The sequence below is a fragment of the Chenopodium album genome, chromosome 22 (assembly GCF_948465745.1).
Source record: "Chenopodium album chromosome 22, dcCheAlbu1.1, whole genome shotgun sequence".
In the NCBI taxonomy this organism is placed as follows: domain Eukaryota; kingdom Viridiplantae; phylum Streptophyta; class Magnoliopsida; order Caryophyllales; family Amaranthaceae; genus Chenopodium; species Chenopodium album.
Window position 1 is genome coordinate 7,644,027 of NC_137855.1, and position 24,732 is coordinate 7,668,758.

Here is a 24,732-nt window from a genome sequence, read left to right on the forward strand (position 1 = left end):
TTAGAACAGGATTGGAAAAATCATTATTCTAGTCTATTAAAATAAGGCACCAATTAACTTTGTTTCAATAATAAAAAATAAAAATACAAAATAAAAAAAGTAAACAAACAGTAGTTACAGACTTACAGTACAATATATATTATATATGCATTTAATTATACGAGTAGCAAACAAATGAATGAATACAAGATTAAAATAGTTATTACTCGTATATAGAACCACTTATATAATTATTTACTTTATTTTATTTTTTTCATCTTAGCTTCTGTTATTGACATTAGTAGCTCATTAGCTAAATTTAAAAGTAAGGAGACTCTATGACTTCCAGGTATAGGAATATAACTTCTAGTACTCGAGGATGATGGCCTCGAAGGTCGATTTTTAGGCTTGACATCCGATATCACAAGAGTAGCTTCCTCTTCTTTCCATTTATTTTTCTCAACATTGTCAACGTTGGGGTTTAGCAACCTACCATTTACGGACTCCATAAGAAAGATAAAGCTCATAAACAAAATCAAGATCATCAACGATTTAACGATCTTATTATTAGCGAGACTCATTTTTTTGAAGCTTGGTTTGTAATAATGTAATATGATGTAGGCTTGTTATGTATTTCGTATATGTTTGAGATTATGTAACAAAAAGCGTTTGAGATTTATTTAATACAAGCATAGGTTGTATGTATTTATATATGCATGTTTTCAACTAACTTGTACGTAGGGTAAAGAGGTCAGTCTTTGATTTTGAAGATCTTGTGATTTGAAACTTTGAATGCATATGGTAAATGAAGAAGAATTGAAATTTTGAATAGAACAAGATATTGAATTTTTGTCATGAAAATGTGATATTCCAATGAAGTAAATTATATGCAAAGCTAAAAAACCAAAAATATGAAACCATAAAATTGGTTTTTACAAATCTATTATGATTATAATAAGTTTGACCAATTTTTAATTCTTTCCGTATCTGCTTGGCTTGTCATTGTAACATAATTTGCTTGGTTTGACCAATGAAGTAAAATTGAATGTTTCTCACATAATCCGATTGGGTTGTCATTTTAACAATGCTCTATATAGGAAAATGTTTCGCAAAACTTGTAACAATGAAGGATATCAAACATAACTAATGAAGCTAAACACTTTTTTTTGGGTGTAGTGACTGTAGCCTAAGGTCATCTATTAATCATTTACACTCTGCAGGCAGCACAAAAAATGCAACAGATACACAGATTATCAGGTAAACGTTGGAGCATGAAACCGCCGAGCAATTTATCAACCCGAAGTGTGACATATGAACACAAGGATCCTGTGCACAGTGCACTCCTTAATTTTTTATCCTAAGTTATGCTATCGCATTAGCTCACATGCGCCCACAAGCATGCTGCAATAGATGAGGAATTCCTCACTTCTGTTTTTCTTCCTTTTTTTGTCGAACAGAGAGCAGTTCCAGCCAAGCTCATAATTTCACAACTCCATGATATAACTACCTCGTATTCAGACACAATGAATACATGAAAGCATTGAATTTTCTGTCAGAACTGAACATCATCAACCTGATCTATCAAAAAAACCATTGTTTCAAGTATCACATTCAAGATACTGAGGGAACCAACAACAGAGATGATCCATGAACACTCAGGGTTATCATCTAGCATTTCTCCGCGGCCTGGAGGGTCTATCATGATCTGACCAATCGTTATCTGACTCATTATTAGACCTATGTCTTCCACTTCCTGAAGATGTTTTAGACCTCTGTCTCCCGCTCATGTTATGTTGCCCACGTCCATTGTCAAATGAGCCCCTCTGACTATTTCGATAGCCTCCCCTCATTCTTGAACCCCCACGTTCATTATCAAACGAATCCCTCCGACTTCCACCAGGGCCTCCCCTCATACTCGAACCCCCACGTTCACTGTCAAACGAACCCCTCCGTCCACCACGAGAGCCTCCCCTCATACTTGAACCCCCACGTTCACTGTCAAACGAATCCCTCTGTCTACCACGAGAGCCTCCCCTCATACTCGAACCTCCACGTTCATCGTCAAATGAATCCCTCTGTCTACGAGAGCCTCCCCCCATACTTGAACCCTCAAACGAATCCCTTTGTCTACCATGGAATCCTCCCCTCATACTCGAATTCCCACGTAGATTTTCAAATGAGTCCCTGTGACTACCACGAGAGCCTCGAGAAGATCTACCATAGTCATGTTCAAAGTCATTGCCCTTTACAAAATTTCCATTAAACCCACTACGGTTTCTGGTTTGGTTATAATTCTCACCGTGTTCAAGGTCGCTCTCATCAGAGTCATAATGGCTCTCCCTACGCTGTCTAGATGAGAATCTTTCTTCAATATCATCATCGCTCCCAAAAACAAGCTTATCATCATCTTCATCAGAGCCAAAACTCATTCTTTTTGATGAGCCACGTGAAGCTTTATTTCTATGACCAGAATTTGCAACGTGACTTGTTTTCCACTTAGGGTGAATTGGAAGGTCCTTATCTGAATCAAAATCTATATCATCATCCCCTGAATCAGATACAGATCCTCGTTGATTTAAAGACTTGGATGACTTGGAATAGGAACTAGATCTTGGTCTGCTAAATCCTGGAATGTCATCTTCTTCAGCATCGGAATAGCCTTCATTTTCCACATCAGAAAAGCGAAGAGGTGAAGCTTCCTGGTTCTGATTTCTGCTTTGATTATCTACTTCATAGCTATCAATGTCATCATCTTCATCATCAAAATCATCAAAGCCAGTACTGTGTTTTTCTTGCACAGGCATTGGAGGCTCTTTCTCCTGAAACCTTGTTCTGCTGAACTTATATTGGTTGTCCTGAGGCCTAGTGAAGTTACCATTTTCCGGAGGATTATCCAGATGATGATCTTCATTCATTGCACGAGCATCTGCATACTCAAAAGCTGCAACATCTGCCCCATCTGATTCATCATCATCAAAGTCAAAGTTCCAGGCATTGGAAAGTTGTTCCCTATCCGGAGCTCTTTCCATTCTTGTAATTGGTCTCTGCGGCCTGCTTTGCATCTGATTCTCCATGTATTCATCAGGTGGCCGCTTATGTTCGCAGTTGAAACAAGTCATATTTCTTCTGTAGTTCAGAAAGTTGCATCTGCCAACAGGTAGTTGTAGTTTACACAACAGTGTCAGAGAACTAATAAACATACATTCAAAGGGATCAAGGAATAATAAGACAAAGGTACAATTCCGAGCAGAGGAATAGAGGATTGACTACTCTTCTGAGGATCGGTCACAAATTTTCAATGAGCAAATATACAGGATTGTGGATGCTGTAGTTGGTGTCCCTTAACAAGTAAAATTAAGAGTTAACCAAGAAATGATGTAGAGTTTGTAGACATCTAATTACAGGATACTTCATTATTCGTTCTGTCTAATGTTCAATAACATTAAATGTTTTTTTTTTCTTCTTTTTGAGGGGGAGGGGGGTATTATAGAGAAATCTTGGCCTGGATCTCTAACACCATAATTTGATTTTATTTTATAAATCTCTCAAGAACTACAGGGCCTTACCCATGGAGGGGAGGAGGAGACTAAGCTGAGGACAACCTGGAGGATGGATTCAGAACATGGCAAACTAATTACTTGTCTCATTAGCTTGAGGCAGATTACTTCATGGGAGTAAAGGGGGAGAAAAAGAATTAAAATCAATAGCAATAAATCTATGTCACTATTACTAGAAGTCATCAAATATAGGAACCAAAAAGCCAATATAGAGCAGGAACTTACTGGGGGCATTCCCATTCTCCTGGCAGCAGCTGCCTCTTGGGACGCTTCGCATCACATTGCAGGCAAACATTATTCTTTGCAAAATTCATGAAATTGCACCTGCAGTCAGCAACTACCAGGATTAACAGATATAAAAAAAATAAATAAATAAATAAATAATTTTTTTTTTTTAAAAAAAAAAAAAAAGAAAAAGAAATTAGAGAGAGAAAGAAAGTTATGGTAAAAAACAATATACATTGTGGAGGATGCTAAGACAATTCAACAAAATCTCAGAGTCCCCTTTACAAGATTGAAAATTCAAGCAATTCTTTTTTTTTTTTTGGAAGAAAAAATTCAAGCAATTATAAAAACTCTGTAAATTACTGCATCATGCAGCCAAAAGCATAGCAGACAGATAGCCAAATTGTTCATCATTTACCTCAGAAAAGTCCTATACCCATTTTTTACCCCAAGCCCTTTTTTGAGCCCTACCTTCTTTCTCACAATTTGACCATACCAACCAACAAACAAATCATTATCTAAGAAATTCTGCTTCTCTCGCTTTAAGAACAAATTATATACACGTACTGACCTACACCTCCATTCCAGAAAATTCAACGCATTCATCACACTTTTTTCTAGGAAAGTTTGGAATAACGAGTGGGTATAATAAAAAGGAGGATAAACTAAGAGAGATATATAGATGGTGGGTGGGTGTAAGAAAAAAGTGGAAAATTGATTTTGGCACACCCTTAATTGATTTTGGCACACCCCTATGTGAGAAGAGCATAAAAAACTGTGCTCTCACATAGAGGTGTGCCAAAATCAATTCCCAAAACAGTGGATAAAGTAACACCGTGGGTCAAGGTGTACTGAGAACTGATGCATGAATAGTGTAAAATCTCAAGTGATGCATTTAAAAACAAAAACAGAGGGAGTATATAGTGTGGAGTAAGAAGGGTTAAGGTAGTAATAACGGCTTGCCAAAATAAAATAAAGGTGAGTCGAACTTTTTGAAACACCCAAACCGGAAAGTGAGTATATATAGAGCAATGCCCAAATATCAAAGGGAAATTGATATAAGAGCAAGGGTCTACTTTTTGAAGACCACATTCCTAGAATTAAATCATGGTAGGATGTAGAATCATCAAAAGTGACAGTAATTTTCACAAGTTCAAGACACAAGGATAGATAATAATATATAAACTGATACAAACATACAATGCGAGTAAACAAAACCCCTTTAACACACAGAACATAATCAAGACTTCAATCTATATGTGAAGAGAGACATACTTTGGACATAACCAGTCCCCCTTTTTCATCTCAATGTCATCACGTCCCACTCGTCTCTTGGGTGGAGGTGGTGGCTGCTTCACCTTCGGTGGGCGCTTCTTGATCACTGGAGGAGGGAGATTGGGATCTATTGGCACTGCACTTAACCTGACAACCTCATGAAGCAATTTACGGACTACTGCTTTCACAGATTTGTGCTTCAACAACGATTTGTTTTCAACTGATCCATTTATAGGATCAAAACCATAAGTTAATAAGACGCGCATCACATCAATCGTCCTTGCCTCATCTTCCTTATTTGTAACCAAATACGCCCTTTCACATTTAGTTCTCAAATTGCAGGAACTACAAACCTGAAAGCACATAAAATCCATGCATATAAACACACTATAGAGACAAAAAGCACAAAATTAGTGTAATATAATCTTCTCATCAAGCTCGAGTTTGATAGTGAAAGCACATAGTAAACTCCAAAAATTGCTTTTTGCAAGCCTCGCAGCTTATAAGATAAACAAAATCAATATTGTCAAGGGATCAAAGTAATACATTATGAACCCAGTTAAAAGTTGCAACAGTAGGGTTTGGGGAGGGTAAAATACTAACATGTACACTATATTAAGTATCAAGCAATATACGAAGTAACTTAAAACCTGTACCCAATCAGGCAATCACAAGTTGAATGAAAGAAAAAGACATCAATCCTGGATACAAAAATTGACTTCAATTTCCATAGGTTAATATGAGAATCAGAGAGGTAACTGCAAATTTCCCAAAGCAGTCAATTCAATGAAGTATGGAGAGCTATGACTTAGCTACAAGTGATGCAACACTTACATCTCCTTCATCAAGATGAGCATGTTTCCTCAACAGTTTTGCAGAAAAAACCACCTTTTTGTCTGCACTGGGACATCCAAACCCGACAAATGATTGAATATCCTGTCTCGACAATGACCTGAAATTAATTCCCAGTTTAAATAGAATAAAATGACTCAAGGGAGATGTCCATATATTGTTATATAAAACAAACTAACAGCTAAGAACCATTGCAAAATCATAACGGATGATTTTTAAAAAAATGACCAAAAGAACAGTACAAGAAAATATGTGACCAAAATATACACAAGAAGACTAATACTGAGAAGGATTATCAGTCTGACATGAAAGAAATAGGGTCCGAATTCTAAATATAAAACTGACGCCAGCATGGAGCAATAAAAATTGATTCACCTCCCAAGAATGTAAAGTTCCAAGGGAATGCAATGTCGTCACGTTGTCACCTTATACTCACCAAAAATAACTACTCCGTAGTACATTAATTATGTGAAAACTGACCCCTAATCTAATCAACCAACTCTCTAAAACAAATGAAACTCATTAACGCTCAATTCTCTAAAGTCTGAACAAACTAAAGTTCAATCCTCCCTTACAATTTCTCAGTGAGCTCATAGAAATCCACATTGCTATTAATATCGATGAAACTATTCTACAATTCCACCAATGTAAACCCTCTTTACCCAGCCAATTCACAAAAGCAAAACCAATTCACCCCTCCACCAAATTGTGCTCTATTCCTTCCACTCCAAATTCCCAGTTTCCCACTAAACAACCCAATTTTGTTCAAGTTTCCATTCTACATTCTAAAATAACCCAATGATAGCATCAAAACCATTTCTAGTAATCAACTAACTACAAAGACTAATCCTCTAAATTCCTAACTAGCGAAACAATGGACAAAAATGCAAGTTCTTTCTTTGCTAAATTTCTCCCTTCATTACTAATTTTCTATTATAACCACAAAATCATAGGAAATCAAACAAGCAACAAGCAATTAAATCAAAACATTTCCTCTCTATAAGTTTGATAAGATGATCAAGAACAAGTAGAGTAGTGAACAACTACCTCAAAATATCGAATCGATCTTTTCCAAAATTAACAATTGCAGCATGAACAGTCCTCCAATCCCTAGTAAAATCAAACCCCTCTTCTTCAGCAAACCCAGAAACATCAACCGAACCCAAACACTCAATCATTTGATCCTCATCTTTCCTCCTATGATCAAAGTAATTCTGCTGCACCAATCTCTCCATCAACGCAACCCATTCCGGCCACGGGTGCGCCAATTCAATCTCTTTCTTCATCAATCCCACCTTCTTCACCTCCTCAACCCCTCCACTCGCCTCAACAGCACCACCCCCATCAAAACCCCTCATTTCTTCACCCCCATTTGCACCAGAATCACTAAACCCTAACCCTAATTTCTCATCCCCAACATTATTCCCACCACCACCACCATCATCAGATTGCTTGAGCTTCTTCTTGGATTCCCGCCAAGCTCGAATTCGTTGAAGAGCATCATCCTTTTCACCGCGCTCCTTCTCTATTTCGTCGATTTTGTCGAAGACGAAGCTTAATCGGGAGGTAAGAGAGGAGGGTTTTGGTGGGTCCGAGGAATGAGCAGCATTGGAGTGAGATGATGAGGAGTGAGAGAAGTGTCGGATGAGAGGAGAGAGAAAACGGCAGCGGTGGTAATGGTGGTGGTAGCGGAGGATGAGAGAGAAAGACGAAGGCGCCATTAATGGAGGAACAAGTGTTGTTGTTAGAGATGAGTAGAAGCTGTAAAACCCTCCATAAACCCCTAAATTTGTAAGCTGTAGAAGTGTGAATATTGAATGAATGATTATTATTGACTTTTGAAGAAGAAAAGGTTGAAGGGAGATATTTGGTGTCTTGGACTCTTGGTTTTTGGTTAGTTATGTTAGGCCTTTGTGTTGGAGGGTGAGGTTCCTTTCCTTCCTTTGTGTTGAGATTTATGTATCGTGTTGTGTAGGTCTATATGTCGTGTTAGTGTGCTTTGTGTTCAAGTGGGTTGTTCCTAAACGGGCTAAGAAACAGTCATGTCATGTCAGGCTTGTGTCGATCTTTTAAATTTGGAGCCCATGCACGGTTCTGTAAATGTGTCGTGTCTTGTCATACCATCTGGCCTCCTTAATAAATTTTATTTTGTTGCTAAATCAGTCAAAAATAAACTGGACAACATTAGGGCGACTTGCTCTCTTCGTGGTTTTCATGTAGTGCGGATTGTGACAAGCTGGTGTCAAGTCAAATCATTTTCATGTTGTGCCTAACTGACTTTCGTGCTAATCCAAGCTACCCAGCCCATATACATCAGTACATGTCTAGTGCTCTAAGCTAGTCAATATATCAATTTAGGAAAAGGATATACAATGTGATTTTAAGATGAACATGTAATAAAAATTTATTAACATGTAATTCAAAAGATTTTTCCAATATTCCACTAGTAATCATATTAAAATTTATCCTAATTTATACTCATACAATATTGAACTTATATAAATTTTATGTATTAACAATTAGAGATATAGATGGTTGGCAAATATGAAAAGAAAATGTGTCAACTAAAAAAATTAAAAATAAACTACATGTATATTATTAGGTCTTATACATCCTCCTTAGGAGAGGAGGTCGGGACATGGGGGTTTGATCATTAAAACTCATTCCTACCTATAAATATGTCAAATCTTACATTCTTCCATTTTTCTCAGCTATCTAAATCACGGGATATGCAAGCAATCTAATTCAAAAATAAATTGGAAGTAGAGCAATAGATTGAACAAGATATAAAAACTTCCACTGTTATAAACTTACATTGAACAAGAGATACAACAAACAACAGTAAATTTGCCTGGCTTCTAATGCTGTAATTGGAAGAGATGTTCCTACACACTACGGATTAATTTGTACAAAAGATATGGCCATAACATTTGAATCCATACACTGCATTATACGAGTAGAAAAAAAAAATTACATATTCACATTTAGGAGAAGAGGGCAGGAGAAAAAAAAAAATCCTACCAAGACCTCACCTGTCCTATTATCACCTTGCGGTATCTATATAGGAAAATATTGAAAACTTTCAGAACCACTCCACCATACACTTAGGATAAAAACCTGCTTCAGTAGCTATACCAGAGAAAGCCCGCAGTTCTTTCTGAACTTTCCGCCTCTCATAATATACCGAGCATGCTAGAGAAGTACACTTGACGCCACTTTCCACCAGCCAATCTCCACCACCACAATGCCGACAGATCTATAGAAGGAAAATCACATAATTAGTCATTTCATTGCAGAGAATATCACAACTTTGAGCCCAAAATTAAAGAGCACAACAGCAGGCAAAGGCGAGGTGAAGGAACCAATAAACCACCACTCAACTACTTTACAATGATTTACTTCCTCTGTTTCTCTAAAATTGCAACACTTGCCTAAAATTTTTACTTTCAATATTTTGCGACATTTCCACTTTTGTACAGTTTTATGGGTCGGATAGGAGTGGTGTAGATAAGGGTAGATGGGTAATACAGAGTGGATGAAGCCTTCTATCATCTTTACTTGAAAAAATATTGTCATTCTTAGGCGAATGATGAGAATTATATGGCTTTAACATAAGGGAACACGCTTGGTATAAGAAATTGCAAGTGTGAGGGAGGGCTATGATACTCACAGCAGCAAGATGTTGGATATCTCTCTCCAATTTTAAAGTTCTTCCAGTCATAGCTGCAACGGTAACAGGGCCCTTCTTGGAACATTTTTCACAAAAATAATTAGCTGTTTGGACAAGTTCTCCACAGAGTACACAATGTTTTGAGGAATAGTAATAATCAATTCTAGCTCGGAGCGAATTTACAGCACTGAAGTGTTGCTTTGCAGGAGCATCCCTAACAGGCCGTGGCATATCCTGAAACCACTGCCTTAAATCAGCACCTAAAAGCCCAAATGCCCGCTGTAAAGCTGGTATTATCTGCTTTGTGATGTAATACAGATCATTCAGTCTATAGGGAGAGTCCATAGACAAGAGTTCCTGTGGGTCAACAACCATGTCAACCAATCGAGCACCTGGTTCTCCATGGACAACAACATAAAGGACACGCTCAGCATATCGAGGTTCAGCTCTTGGATCAACTCTCATTGCTTTAGAAGCAACAATTGCAGCTGGAGGCAGTGATGATGAAGCCCTTGTGCTGTAAGTGCCCAATCGGACCTCTTTTGCAAAGACAAAATCTTGAATTGAAATCCTTCCTGCAAGGATTCTGGACCATTGGCGCTGAAGGTAAGCTTTAACCTGCAAACAACCAGATAGAGCGTACCCCGGTGACGTCAGTTTAAAAGGTACAAGTCATGAATGCAATATGGTATCATGAGGGAGTAGGTCAGACAGAACACTCAATTATCAAAAGGAAATTCCTATCCTAGAAAAATGAGACAGAAAACTTCTCAGGAAAAAAAATGTTGGTTCTTTAAAATCCTTTCTTTAGGGTAAGCCAGCTTCAAAGTGGCAAACGTGATGTTTAGTAATCTCCTCAATTGAATTTATGGAATATAACAGGCATTGTATATACATGACTGATATGACCATATTTGTAGAAAGAGTGATCCCAACCATTGCTTCTTATTAAAAATATAGAACACGAAAACATAATCAGAATTCCAATAAAAAAAATTTGACTCCAACTAACCAGTATTTTACCTTGGAAATGTCTTGGCATTCAAAAAACATTCTCAACGACTTCTCCAAGGTCTTTGCAACAGCAGGACACGTGTCTCTACGAACTGTCTCAATGCCTTTAGCATCAAACATAGGTTCTGGTTGACTGAGGCTCTCATAACTGTATCCTACATATCGCTTTTTAGTAAGAAGAAAGCAGGACTGGTAGACCTTCTCCATCTTCAATTTGACAGGATTTGGATTCATTGCTGTAATTGTGGAAGCTATCTCATTTCCAATACGAAAAGCCTCTTTTAAAGTGCGCCCTTTAAGAAGAACAAACATACTGCAAAAAACAAAGCAGTGTTTGCAGGATAAATAAACAAAATTAGAAAGGAATGAGCGATTACCCCTCAACTAATAACAGTGAGGAATGCAAAAGCTAAGATAGTAACAACATCACTGAACTGACAAAAGACAGTACAGTTTGACGTGTTAGAGAAAATTTCCCAAATAAGGAAAATGATTGTTAAAAGAGCATAGACTCTGAATGTGATTTCGAGAGACTTAAAAAACAAAAAATTTAAAGCCAGCTCATTCATATGGTGCATTGTCTGCAGAACATCTCAAAACTATGGTGTGATTAAACAAAGATCGCTCTACTTTTGAGCTCTCAATTCTCATAGAAAACATAGTTTCAGCCTTCAGGATAGTAAGCCCAAAAAATGTAGATATTTTATCACTTACCTGTCAGTATCACCATACAGAACCCTAGCATTCCATTGATCATGTTTGTTGACAAATAAAATAGCATGTTCAAGTGTTTTACGACCACACTGAACAATGCTGTCTGCCAACTCTGCACAAGGCATGCGACCACTAAATCCAGCAGCTGTGTATCCGTAAGTTACATTAGCTATTAGCTTTAATGCAAGCTGTCTGGCATTAAATATCTGTAATAAAGGATGAAAAAAATCAGCATAATTCTTTTTTCTTACAAACATGTTTATTAAAAGAAAAATAATCACAAACACAACAATTACAACATCCTAGCCAAACCCAAATCTGCATATTAGTAGTTCCAGTAAGCTTTGTAGCTCAGGAGTATATAGATAGCTTCTGTACACAGCTACATTAATTCATTAATATCAATATCAGGCAGCCACATTTTCCATGCTTGGTAGTAGAGTTGCAAAGGGTTGCTCAAAGTCAAATAAAGCTGTCAATTAGTATAAAAATAGACAGTGGATAGGATATGGGATGTGGCCTGATTTAAAATTAAACTAATGCAAGGGCATGTTGGTAGTTGGTATAATTAATTATACAAAAGAAAATACTACTCAATTTTGATTATACACTTCTCAGAGCCACAAGAAATCTTTTCTCACACTTTAAAATACATGCAAAAGGTTTCAAGTCTTGGAAGTAATACCCTCTGAAGAACTTGCTGTGAAGGTGCCAACGACTTCATTGCTTGCTTCACCATAACCCTAGTTGATAAAATTTCTTCCAACAGCCGAGGTAGAATTCCTTTACACACCTACTTAAAGTGGTACAATGGAGTCACAAAAGTAAACAATGTAAGAAGATAAATAGCGGATGCAGGGAAAAGTGCATGCACAGAACCTTCCCTCTTCTTTCAGAGCATAATAAAGCTATATATAGATACTCTGATACAGAATGAGAGGCTACAGTTTAAAATGTCATCTTTGGTGGACTACTCATAATGTCTTTTAAGAATACATTGTTTACCAGATTTCATAAGCTATAATATGTCAAGGCAAATATAGGACAAAGAATGCCATTAACTACAAAAATCCTAAACATTGTTACTGAATTGGACATCAAAATGAACACATATACATAACTAAATATAAATACAAAATTTGTAAAAAAAAAACTCATATGATGATCAGATAATAAGTGATACATAGAGTCCCCTATAAACATGTAATAGAAAAAACATCATCTCATTGGAGATCAGGACAAGAAAACATGCAACAACAAATTCATCAAAGTTAAACATCATTACTCTAATGCAATAGGGGAGCAATTATGACTGATTATTGAAAAGTAAAGAAGCGATGGAGACATCGACGATGCAAAAAGTTAGATTGACTAATTATAAACCAGCACCAAACTATAAAAATAGCCATCTATAAAAGGATAGGTAATAATTTCTCAAAGAAGTGAAGCATAAGAAAGAAAGGCAATATGATTATTAGAGATCAACTCAAAACATATAAGGGTTTATCCGTACTTGTAAATCTATACTATAATACTTCCTCCCTTTTTTCTACTTGCAACATTTCAATAGTCTACACTATTAACATACTCAGCTTCAATTACATTTCATGATTTATACTTAAAGATGAACAGTCACATGGGATCTTGTTAGATTCGTCTGAATGTGTGATTTATTAAAATCTAATTCTAAACCAATAAAAGTGAGTTTTGATCAGTAACAATAATTTAAGTTTAGTAAAAAGTTATTTAAGTTCGGCAAAATAATTAAGTTCAGTAAATTAATTTTATTTCAGCAAAAATAAAGTTTAGTGAGCAAGGCCTAACTATAGATGATAAAATGCACACTTTGTACCTAAAACTTTATGTAATTCCAACTGCTGCAATTAAATTGAAATGGAGGGAGTATGTAAGGAAGTTCAAGAGAATAGGCAGGTAACGTAATATTCAAAAAAGGAGATACATACTAAGGAATAGAGAGGTAAGTGACAGAAGATGGCGTATTAGATCCATAAAAAAAAAGGAAATTTTGATTTTTACCACCTTCCAATAACGACTTTGTCGAATTTACCACCTCCAAAAAAAAAAGATTTACTTTACCACCTCATAAAAAAATTAAACATCAGTTTTCCCACCTCGTCTGAGCTCAGGTGACGGAAAACGCATGGGGACCCACCATAACGGCTACTTTTTGAATTTATCCCCAATTTCTCTCGAATTCTCTTCTATTTAAACCTAGGTCTTCATTTTTACACCAAATTCTTCAAATTTGGGGTATTTTTTTTGCGATTTTCTTCACAAATCAGTATTTTTGGGCAACCTTAACAATCCTAAACCATCAAATTGTGAAGCAATCAGTTGAACTCTTCGACATCAAAAATCAATCAGGTAAGCAATTTGTGTTAATTCTGTTGTAATTTGTTGCAAATCTTTGTGCGATTTTGATGCATTTGCTTAGAGTAATTGAAATAAAGCGCTTTGTTATATCAATTCAACCCCAATTTGATTTAAAAAAATTAGGGTTCATGCAACATCAAATTAATTTGGGGTTTTTTTATTTCTTAATTGGTTACTGAAATTAGGGTTAGATAATGGTGATTGGTGTTGAAATACAATTAATTTCCCTCCACCTGATGAAGATGACAAGCAAAGCTGATGTGTAGCAATTTTGTGGTTCCAGCGCGATTTCAACCACCCAAACTAGTTTAGGGTTTCAGTTGAAAAATCAAGGAGATAGAAGGTGTTACAGTGAGAAACAGCAAAAATCAAAGGAGAGAGAGACGAAATTGATAAGGAGGTGAGAAATTTGGTGAGAAATTGATTATGGAAGGTGAGAAAAGGAGGAGAGAGAGGGAAATCGTGTTTAAATGAAATAAATTGGAGGCAAGTGACAGTTAGTGGGCCCCACTGGCAGTTTCCGTCACCGGAGTCAGGGTGGAGGTGGGAAAACTGATGTTTAATTTTTTTATGAGGTGGTAAAGTAAATCTTTTTTTTTTGGAGGTGGTAAATTCGACAAAGTCGTTATTGGAAGGTGGTAAAAATCAAAATTTCCTAAAAAAAATACTCCCTCCGTCCCCTTTTGATAGTCCCTAATGGGCAAATTTTAGTCCCACAATGTTTACCCCATTTGCTTTTTCCAACAACAATAAATATTTATTTTCTACCAAACTTCCCTCCAATTTGCAACAATACTTGTGCAAATTTATATTTCCCATGTAAATTTTATTTTCCCATGTACATTTATTACCTTCTCTCTCTACTTTTTTGCATACCCAATGTCAATTTACTTTTTCAATGTACTTTAACTATTCTTATTTGTGTTTATTAATTCCCGTGAAAAATGCCCATAGGGGACTATCAAAAGGGTACGGAGGTAGTAATTAAAAAAAATATCTCCACTGGAATTAATAATTCAGAGCATATCATATCCTTGTATGCAAACTGCAGATCTAGAAGCACAGCTCAAAAGTCAGTAAGAGATGAAAATTTACCTCAGAGGGCACATACATTACACCATTAGGGGTAACCAGTATCTGTTGATTTAAATCCTTCAAAATTTGCAAATCTGGTGAGTATGAGCTGACCCCAAGGCAATCAGCTTTTGACGGGACAACATTGCCAAGACAGGTAGAAAAGCAAAGGTTGTAGGCAATTATCATGGACGGATAGAGTGACTGAAAATCCAAAACGACAACTGGATCTGAATAGAAACCAGATTCTGGCTCCATTACAAGAGGTATGCACTCCATTGCAGGTTGAGAGGCTACCTGATAATACAAGGTTAAAATATAGGTCAATGCAACACAGACAAGCAGCATGAGCACCGGAAGATAAAAGCGCGAATTGTTTGAGTACAGACATATAGTCATAAACATTGCTGCGACATAGGAGGGGGGAAAAAAGAAAAGAAAAAAACAGAAGAAAGAAAGCAAAACCTGTTGATACCCTGGAGAAACAAGGACATAATTCTGTGTATGAGCCAATCTTACAAGCATTGATTCAACTCGATACTGAGAGCCACGAGACAAAACAGAGAAAAAGTCGATTCCAAAAACACGAGCTAGCTCTGATGTGCGGTTTATCTACAGAAGAAGCAAGTCTCAATTGATAGTATGAGAACAAAGATAGAGCAATATAAGGGAAAAGGTATAATTCTTGGTAGAGATCAGCTTTATATAAAAATGTATTGCCTTCAAAGAAGAATACAATTGGTTTCCTTGATAGATGCATGATGTATCCAAGAATGGTCACGAAATAATTATTAGAATAAAAAAATAAATTACAATGTTTTAAGAGTGCCGAAAACCCGAAACTAAAGGGAATACTTAAATTGCAAATCAAGGGGAATCAAATCACAGTAAACAAGCAAATGAGACCATTAAAAAATAAAAAATAAAAAACACACACACACACACACACAGTGAACAAGCAAGAACACTAAGAGGCAGATGATGCATGGAAAACAAAATGAGACCTTTATGAATAGAGCTACTAAAACCAGCACTTACCATATCAAGCTGGTTCACAATATCAAAGTTCAACTTTACCCTCTCCACAAAATACTCAATGCAACGGAATCTTGCTTTCCCAGGACCACTTGAGAACCAATTGTTCAATACTTTCCAATGAATCAACGGAACTTTTCGTCTCAAAACAGCTTCTGCCACAGCCTCTAGGGAATACATATTTAATTTAACTTCACTACGCACAAGTCTCCAAACATTGAGGACTATTCTTCCAGTTACATGGACACCGCTTGCATGGGTCCTACCCCATTCATCCTCAATTATAGTGTTATCATCAAGAACAGTATCAGACATCAGAGAGTCAGATGATACAGCTGTAGCAGTTCCCTTGTCAGAAGAAGTATCCAGGTCTCTGTTGACTGCCTTTCTTTCTGCTGGTGTCCTAGAGATCATGTTAATCAAGCTAAGACCTAAGTGAGAAGCCCTTTCAGCTAAAAATCCAAGTGAGTTGCCTTGGACGTCCCATCCGATTAAGATATCTGGATCAATTGAGCATGTTATACTTATAAATTTGTCAAGCAAATTCCTCTCTTCAGGATAAAAAAGCATCCTGCATCCTGATATTCCATCCAAGTTTCTGCAGCACATAAAAGTAGCACTTGTTCAGAATCCTATGTGATTGCCACAGCTCAAACAAATGAGAAAAAGAAGAAAAGACATTTCTTAACAAGTTCCAAAAACTTTTTACTTCATACTTTAATGTATAGTGGTCACATAAAAATTGTTTTAAGAAATATAGGAAAAATAAAAATTTAACAAAGGGCACAACATGAAGGAATTTAAAATTTTTAGCATTGATACCTTCCACAACCTTCAGTTGAACCACGCAGAAGAGCATATATGTCAACAGATGGACTACTATCATTTTGGACTGCTATGACAATAATATTTATACTATCATGCCGTGGATCAGGACGTAGATCTCCCCTGGCTTCTGCATGGACCTGTATCGATATCTACATTCAATCAAAACAATCTCACAAAATATAATAAATAACTAAAACTACATATCCATGCCAAAAAATATTTGTAAATTTGCCTGACAAAATGAATAAGGTGAGGGGATTTTTTATTTTTTTTTTATTTTACCAAATAACTTATTTCGACCACCAGACCAAAATCCAAGATCTCATTGGCACTATCATGAAGACAAATGACAATTTCATCTTGCATCTGCAAGTCTTCAAGCAATATGGGAAAAATGCCCATCATAGTTTTTTCTAAAAGGAAGTTCATTTGCAGGGATAATGGGTAACAATGCCAGGAAACTGAAGTCACTCAGTCAGTAAAGTATTATGGATCCCATTCATTCCTTGCATGTCAGTCAACAAGCAAAAGACAAGGCAGGCAGATATTTTGAAGGATTGAATTCAATAAACCAAGAATACACATGTAATTATAATTCTACGACATCTTGACTATAAGAAATATGTTGGATAGAAACTTTGGGGGGAAAAAACAGCAAAAGAAAAAACGAATAAATAACATCTCATCTGAAAATTTTAAGGCACGTCCCCTCCAAGATATGTAAGTGAATATCTAGTATACCTCACCTCTATACTCAACAGTGTCAGTTGTTGGCCAGCGCCTACACTGGCAGGGTCTCTAAAGCCAATTTGACTGAGAGGAGTAGGCTTTGACTGCCCACTGGGTCCTGAGATCTGAGAGATGTCTTGTGATAGCTTTGCTAAATTTAATTCTTTCATAGAACTCCCTTTATCAAGGCATGGGGAAAGCTCATCTTTCATTAGAGCTCCTTCCATATCTAAATTTCTATGATTTTCACCATCTACCCGATTATTCATGGGCTCCAAAAGAGTTAATTCAGAAGAATCATCAGGTAAGGGCTTTGCACGTGTACATTCTGGAAGATAATTTTAAAGCACAAATCAGTAATGAGCAATGCTAGAAACCTACGCATCAATATTGAACTGAAATTTAGCTGCTTAAACAAATCACATCCCTCAAAAGAGCATATCTTATCATTATGAATTACAAAAGAATCATGTATAAAATTCTTTCCAAATAGAATAAGTAAAGAAGGCATTTGTTAGCTCTACCTTTTTCTTCAAGCGCTAGCCATCTAAAAACAGAATGAACTGATGGAGGTGAAACTGCTGGGGTCAATAAATAAGCATAAGAGCCATCATTATAATAATGAGTAGGAACTCCTATGAGGGAATCCTGACTGAAGTCACCAATACCATGTGATTCCTCGGAGACACCTTTAGAGTCAGTAAAAAATGGGTGAACATCTTCTGGATCTCCACCCTGCACTGCAACAGAGAGAAAAGCATGTAAAATAAGAAACAACAATAGTCAATTACATAAGCAAATTAAATCTAAATTAGCATCCTGATGATAGAGTGTATTCAATGTAACAATGAACATCTTGATGAGATAGCAGAAGCAAAAACAAGATTAAAAAAAGGAGGTAATGAGCAGAAAAGAAGACCGTAATCTAAGAGAAAAAAGGCATAACCTTTGCAATAACTTAAGACCAATGACAACTTTCTAACAATTGGTTTAGTTTCCAAATGGACAATTATACAATAATTAAGAACACATATGAAAGCAAAAATGAACCTGATGCTCCTTCATCGTCACTGTCATCTTTGACAGAACGCCAACGAGAGGGAACAGGTATTGATTGTGAATTTTCAGATGTGCCATTTTCCCAGCTAGCTAACGGAGGTTTCTTGTGGAAAGTCATGCTGATATATCCTATAGACTCTGTCTCATCCATGTGGCCTAATGCAAATGGAGGTCTCACAGATGCATGTTGTTCTACAGAGTCAACTTTCACAACTTCTGGATCAGCTACAGATGAGTTTGCAATATCTTGCTTCTTTTTTCCAACAGGACAATCAGTAGCAGATTGTCTAACTTCACACACTTTTGTTTGTTTGTCTATCTGCATATGACTGGATGGAGAATTTTCAGCAGCCATCATTTTTTGCTCTTCTGATGGCTCTGTATGAAATTCCAACTTCCTCGGATATAATACGTTATTTTCCTTTACAAAACCTTCTTCCACACTTTTTCCTGAACTGGATGATCCAACTCGGAAGCTTCGCTTTTTCCTCATCAAGTCTCGTACAGAACCGCTGTGTTGTGTTCTTGAGTCAACAACATAACAGCCACTGCCATCTGCATTCTTAGTTGAAGGGTCAGAATGTATATTGGTAGTGAATTGTTGGACTTCAGAAAGAGGTAAAGGACCAAATTGTAATTTGGATTTTTGTTGCTTGTCATCAATCCTAGAACTGCAATGGGAAAAAGTGTGGCGCTTGGAAGACACCGATTCAGTGTCCATTTCCTCAGGTAAATTAGCAGCAGGAGTTAATTGGTGACCAAACTGTAATTTGGGCTTTTTTTGCTTGTCATCAAAGCTAGAGCCACAATGGGGAAATGTATGGCGCTTGGAAGACACCGATTCAGTGTCTATTTGTTCAGGTAAATTAGCAGCAGGAGTAAATTGATGATCATCTCCAGCACCATCAAACTGTGGAATTTTTGAGCCAGATAAATCTTGACCAAGAGAAGTTCTTTTTCCTTTTTTATCATCAGAATTTAACACATCTACAATTGAATCAAGTATATCCTGACACTCTTGCTGAGATTCATTCTCATAATCTGTATTAGCTATCTCCAACACTTTATCAATGGTTGCTGCTGGCAACAGGGGATTTAGAATGGTCTCCTGGTGAAGTTCATCATCTGAGTTCGTATCTACTGCAGCCTGTGAGGAAGCTAGCCACTTCAATAATGCTACATCCTCTGAATCTGTACCCTGAATCATACAATTTGAACATGTTTGAGAGAAGGGGTAATTCGAGCAAGGAAACAACCAAGGCGAAGAACCACTTTAAGTTAAATACAATTTCCATAATTACAACTATAACGCAACATCATCAAAGGGTTAGACTAAGAAATATTTCAGGTCATTCTACACCAACAATAAAACCAAAAAGGCATAGGAACAGGTAAAAAACAAAACAAGGTGATACTTTCTTGAAAGTTGATATGTTCAAACTAGGGCAGTTTTTCAAAGAATCCAATTACTGCAAGACAGAAAGGAGAAGAGAAATAAGGCAGAGAATTTCAGTACTTTTGTATCCACTCTTTCCATCACCTGAAGAATATCCAATTCATCCATTTCAACGGATTTTCCCAATGATGCACGTATAGCGTCAACAGGCACTGATTGCTGTGGTGTCACACAATGCTCGATATTTACATCTTCAGAGGACCTCAATACTAGCTCATTTGAGTTTTGGTTTCTTGTTTCCATTATACTCTCCTCTTCTATTGGACACCGTGTTGGCACCATAGAGTTCACATCTCCAGATCTATCTAACAAATTGCTTTCTACTTTGCTATACAAACCCTTAAGTTTGTCCATGTACTCGACACCATTCGACAAGGTTTTCAAAACATCTTGAGGAGGTGGCCGACCAGGATCAGCCAGTATTTCTGCGTCATGAACTCCACTCCTTTCAAACTCTTCCTATGATGCATGTGAAAAAAAAGTAAATAACAGAACAGTCCATACTACATGTCATTGTCAGTGAGTAATATATTGCTGGGATAAAGCCAAACCTCCCAAATAGGAACAAGTGACTGAACCATTCTCACATCTGAACGAGTTTGTGAGAGGGATGTATACATTTTCAACTGCTGATTCAAAATGTCTGTAAAAATGGTGAGAGTTATAATTCAAACTGAAACAGGAGACAGAAACTTGAAGGCAGAGTATAAATAACAGCATACCATCTACAGTGGCATCCCCCTCAAGTTCACAAATGCTTTGACGATTTACAAAATTGTTGACAGGAGTTGATGAAGCACCGCGTATGGAAGGATGTTGCCACATCCAATCATCTGGAATTGTTAAAGACCTCCAAACTAGTGGCAATGAATGCGAACTTGAAGCCACATCTGCCTAGTGAAAAAGGATTCCCATTATAGTGTTTCAGATATGAGAAACCAATTATGAACATGTAATAATAATCATAGATCAGTAACTCGGTAAGGCAGTCACATGACCTGAGAATAAGAAGACTTGCCAACAAAAGCTTCTGGATTAGAACGATCAGCATTCTCAACAAGGAGATCACCGGGCACTGGATGACGAAACTTCATTTTTGAAACATGCATATGGCCCATGCCATATAAGTTGTAGTCAACCTAATGCATTTTAAACACAAACAATATAAGTAAAGACAGCAAAATCAGATACTATGAGGGCACAAACACCCAAAAATAAGCCCAAAACAAGATTAGAATTTGATAAATGTTTATAGTTTAAAGTTTTAAACACCCATTCAAAAAAGCTGTCCCGTAATAAAATAAAATAAAAGATACATGCAAGAAAAAGATGTGTAAAACTTCACTCATTTAAACACCAGAAATGTCTTCCATTTTATTCAAACAATCAAACCTAAAGGGTACTGCCTAGCAAATCCAATAATTCAATACAAACTTGATATTAATTCCTAAGCCTTAACAGAAGATCAGATATAATTTACTAACAACACTTTTTTCAAAAGCAAAAATTTCTCAAAAAAAATTAAATAGATAACTAACGCCATTAATACCAGAAATTGCAGAAGGAAGGGAATATGAGATTCATAGGGCTGTAAACACTTCTCAAAGACAACACCGCTCTGCAAAACATATTTTCTGTAACAGTAAGAATACAATAATTTTGAGCAAACAAACACAATATTCAACCACCAAGAACCTTAGTATAGTCTTATCTATAACTCAAAGGAACAGAACAGACTACATTGGAATATTTATTCCACTGAAGATTGCAAATCCTGAAGTTAAAATTTTTCAGACAAAACCAAATGATTAAAATAACAGTTTGTTCAATACAACTTAATCTTTTTACAAGTACTGAATTAGAATTATAGCTAACAGTTTCACTCCAGGGTAAAATGGCCAGGCCAAAAAGCAGTCTACAGAAAGATGAAGATTTCAGCAAGACTTTGGTCATTAAATTTATGTTTTCAAGCAATAGTGATTAGTGGCCAAAGAAATAAAAAACACATACCAGCAGAAGATTAGCAGCGCGAGAGACGTCATGGGGATGATATCTTTCACCAATCAAGGACAACAAAGAAAGGAAGAAAAAAAACATGTATGCAAAGCACGAGAGCATAGTTTTCACCACCTGTTAATGATTGAAGTCATTAGACTCATCACATCATGAAGTTTTAGTCCAATTACTTCTCAGAAAACTAACAATGAAGCCAAGTTAGCCAACTTGTCAAGGCAAAAAGATGACATAATGTATAAAATGTAGTATAAACTATAAAGTGTTAAAGTACCATTGTCAAGGCAACAGTATGTTAATCAACAAGTAAACCATAAGACATTAAAATAAAAAGATGCTTCCTCCGCTCTAAAAATTGCTACATATATGGGTGTCACACATTAAAATATAGGAGAGAGATAGAGAGTGATAAAGAGAGGAACATTGTTGAGGAGAGAGATAGAGAGAACAAATAACCAAAAATGGGTATGTAGAAATTAATATAAACTTCTAAAATTGGGAAATGTAGCAATTAATAAAGAATGGAGGAAGAATAATTCTGAAATTTAGCTTTCCATGTCATGCAAGGGTCAAAATATTAGAAGTTGCTCATTCCTAGATTTTAAAATGATGCAATGTTAAAAAGGATACACATTTATCTTTACAAATAGCTCCTCTGATGAATGGTATCCATAAAATTTCCTTGCACGGACTACAGTACAACTATGCACATGCTGCCTTTTTGTACCAGCATTGCCCTTGAGCTTCACGAATCCAAAGTATTCAAGTTTTATCAGCAGCTGACGAAACGCAATGATGTGCAAAGATAATAAAATTTCAAACAACGTTTAAAACTTAACATACCTTCAAAGCCTTCTCAACAGCAAAAGATATGGCATTCTCATAAACACTACCTGTATTAACAAACAACCCAATCACACCAATGACATAGAAACGCCTAGATTCTAGACAATTCTTTCAGACAGGGTGTTAATAGAGATTATACAAAACAGCAAACTTTAGCAGCAACTCACAACTTCAAACAAATTTAAAGTAAAAGCAACTAAAACAATCAATTTTGGTACAAAAACCAATTTGAAGTAAAAGCAACTGAAACATAAAACTTTGGCAAAGCTTGCACTAGTTTTTCCAAGGTTAGGATAGTTTTTCTTAGGTACCCTAAAAACTTTCTATTCATCAAATTAGACTGAGTTAAAACTTCGGGGACACGTTGTCTTCTAATGACCCAAAACCATATCACATATCTGATCATCTCTCTTCTCATTAAATATAAGATACAACAGAAATCAGCAATCACTTCTGATCGGAGAGCCATATAAATTGTCAATTTTCTAGCTTGACTTATTGAACAAATTACCTAGTTACCCAACAATATAAAGATTACTACAAGGGAAAATGATAATTTTCCAATGAATGCATGAGAAGTATTTATAGACAAAGTACAGTACCCACTATCCAACAAAAAATACGACGATGGAAATTATAACCATGTTGCCTAAAAGAGAAATATGGACTAAGGTGCTTCAAGTATATAATAACAATTACAGCATCATTTATATGAAAGTGGAAGGAGGATAAGGTGACAGAAAATAACATCCATTTAATATATGAAACATGAAATTTCTACAGAAGTATTATAAATATCCAAAAGTTAATAAAAAATAACTACAATTTTAAAAATAAAAAATGAATAAAAAAAAAGGCCAAACCTTCGGGAGTTAGATGAAGTGGTATATCTGAGCAGGGCACGTATAAATATGGTAAAGCCTACAAGATAAATCAAGTGCCAACATACCACAATTAGAGGGACCTTTGAAAGTTAACATCTAGGCTAGCCTCAAAATCAAAATAACCAATTTAGCTAGCATAAAAATAGTACAGAATACAGTTTAAAAGTCAATAAAATTATCCAGCACACAAATAGAAGCTTACCAATTTATCCTATTCCACCAAAATTCACTTGAAAATACACTCATTTAGAAAAACAAAATAAAATCCAATACCTTTTTATCCATGAATAATTTAAAATACTTAAATAACTTCTCTCACACTGTTTTCTTGTTAATAACTACGGAGTACCATAAAGATAAAAATATAACCTGATTAAAACCCTTAATGGGACGTACTTATAAATCCTAATTGGTTGATTTAGAATCATTTTGTGATTAATTAAAGATCAAATTAGGACTCTTTATATCAAAAGATAGTAACTAACAAGAATAGTTAGCATAAAACCTAATTAGTTGTTGGAAAAATAAACTAAATTGAACATTTGAACTGAAAAAACACCTAAATTGAGTTAATTCAAAAAGAATTACATACAAATAGAATATAAAATTCATCAAAATTTTACAAAATCTTACTCGATGAACATGCACACAAGCTTTCTGACCAGCAGGAGTGGAGCCAAAGATTCTTATAACAGGCACCTCCTTCACACTTCCACCTACAAACACAATAGAAGGAAAATAAACACAAAATTCTCAGCTGAAACCCTAGAAATCCGTAATTTAATTCAACATTTCTAGATTGTAATCGATTTAGGGTTTGGAAAGATAATAAATCATTGAATTTTGAAAAGATGAAATTGTAGAGAACCTTGGAAGCTGCTGTAAGAAATGTCGAAATCTGGAATTGGAGGAGCCATGTAATGATCAATCGAAACGATTCGAACGCTGAAAACCTTGGAATCTCCCTGCGATGAAGGTTCTTCCATGGCGGTTCTTCACTCACTTTCTCTCTCCTCTTTCTATTAATGGTAACTGATTAACTGATTTTGAATTTTGGGGGAATTAAGAGGATTGGGTGTATTTGGCGGGGTTTAGGGTTTTTATAAGACGTACTTGAGAAGTTTCAAG

General features: G+C 36.0%; 2 protein-coding genes across 4 annotated transcripts; both read right to left on the minus strand.

Moving 5' to 3' along the window:
- Positions 1 to 1,050: 1,050 nt before the first annotated feature.
- Positions 1,051 to 7,751, minus strand: LOC145603683 (uncharacterized). The gene is made up of 5 exons (XM_081659637.1): positions 6,936 to 7,751; positions 5,871 to 5,988; positions 5,037 to 5,389; positions 3,762 to 3,860; positions 1,051 to 3,126 (listed from the first exon to the last, which is right to left on the minus strand). Exons 1-5 carry the CDS (start codon positions 7,607 to 7,609, stop codon positions 1,644 to 1,646), a joined length of 2,727 nt encoding a protein of 908 aa, XP_081515763.1. The 5' UTR covers positions 7,610 to 7,751; the 3' UTR covers positions 1,051 to 1,643.
- A 963-nt stretch (positions 7,752 to 8,714) lies between these two features.
- LOC145603682 (DNA polymerase zeta catalytic subunit-like) lies at positions 8,715 to 24,654 on the minus strand. Of its 3 annotated transcripts, XM_081659636.1 has the most exons (23): positions 24,473 to 24,654; positions 24,238 to 24,320; positions 23,584 to 23,641; positions 22,718 to 22,767; positions 22,505 to 22,617; positions 21,872 to 21,914; positions 21,411 to 21,479; positions 20,860 to 21,000; positions 20,584 to 20,755; positions 20,413 to 20,504; positions 19,922 to 20,320; positions 18,397 to 19,603; positions 17,871 to 18,086; positions 17,364 to 17,674; positions 16,612 to 16,754; positions 15,793 to 16,387; positions 15,220 to 15,366; positions 14,776 to 15,051; positions 11,972 to 12,079; positions 11,287 to 11,492; positions 10,582 to 10,885; positions 9,559 to 10,176; positions 8,715 to 9,144 (listed from the first exon to the last, which is right to left on the minus strand). In XM_081659636.1, the coding sequence occupies exons 1-23, from the start codon at positions 24,588 to 24,590 to the stop codon at positions 8,971 to 8,973; spliced, it is 5,643 nt and encodes a 1,880-aa protein (XP_081515762.1). In that variant the 5' UTR covers positions 24,591 to 24,654; the 3' UTR covers positions 8,715 to 8,970. The 3 variants fall into 3 exon arrangements, with proteins under 3 accessions (XP_081515762.1, XP_081515761.1, XP_081515760.1); XM_081659635.1 differs by lacking the exons at positions 21,872 to 21,914; positions 22,505 to 22,617; positions 22,718 to 22,767; ... (1 more) ...; positions 24,238 to 24,320; positions 24,473 to 24,654 and adding an exon at positions 21,992 to 22,482 and having other exon boundaries at positions 8,720 to 9,144; positions 19,946 to 20,320; positions 20,584 to 20,751; XM_081659634.1 differs by lacking the exons at positions 21,872 to 21,914; positions 22,505 to 22,617; positions 22,718 to 22,767; ... (1 more) ...; positions 24,238 to 24,320; positions 24,473 to 24,654 and adding an exon at positions 21,992 to 22,482 and having other exon boundaries at positions 8,720 to 9,144; positions 20,584 to 20,751.
- Between the last annotated feature and the right edge of the window lie 78 nt (positions 24,655 to 24,732).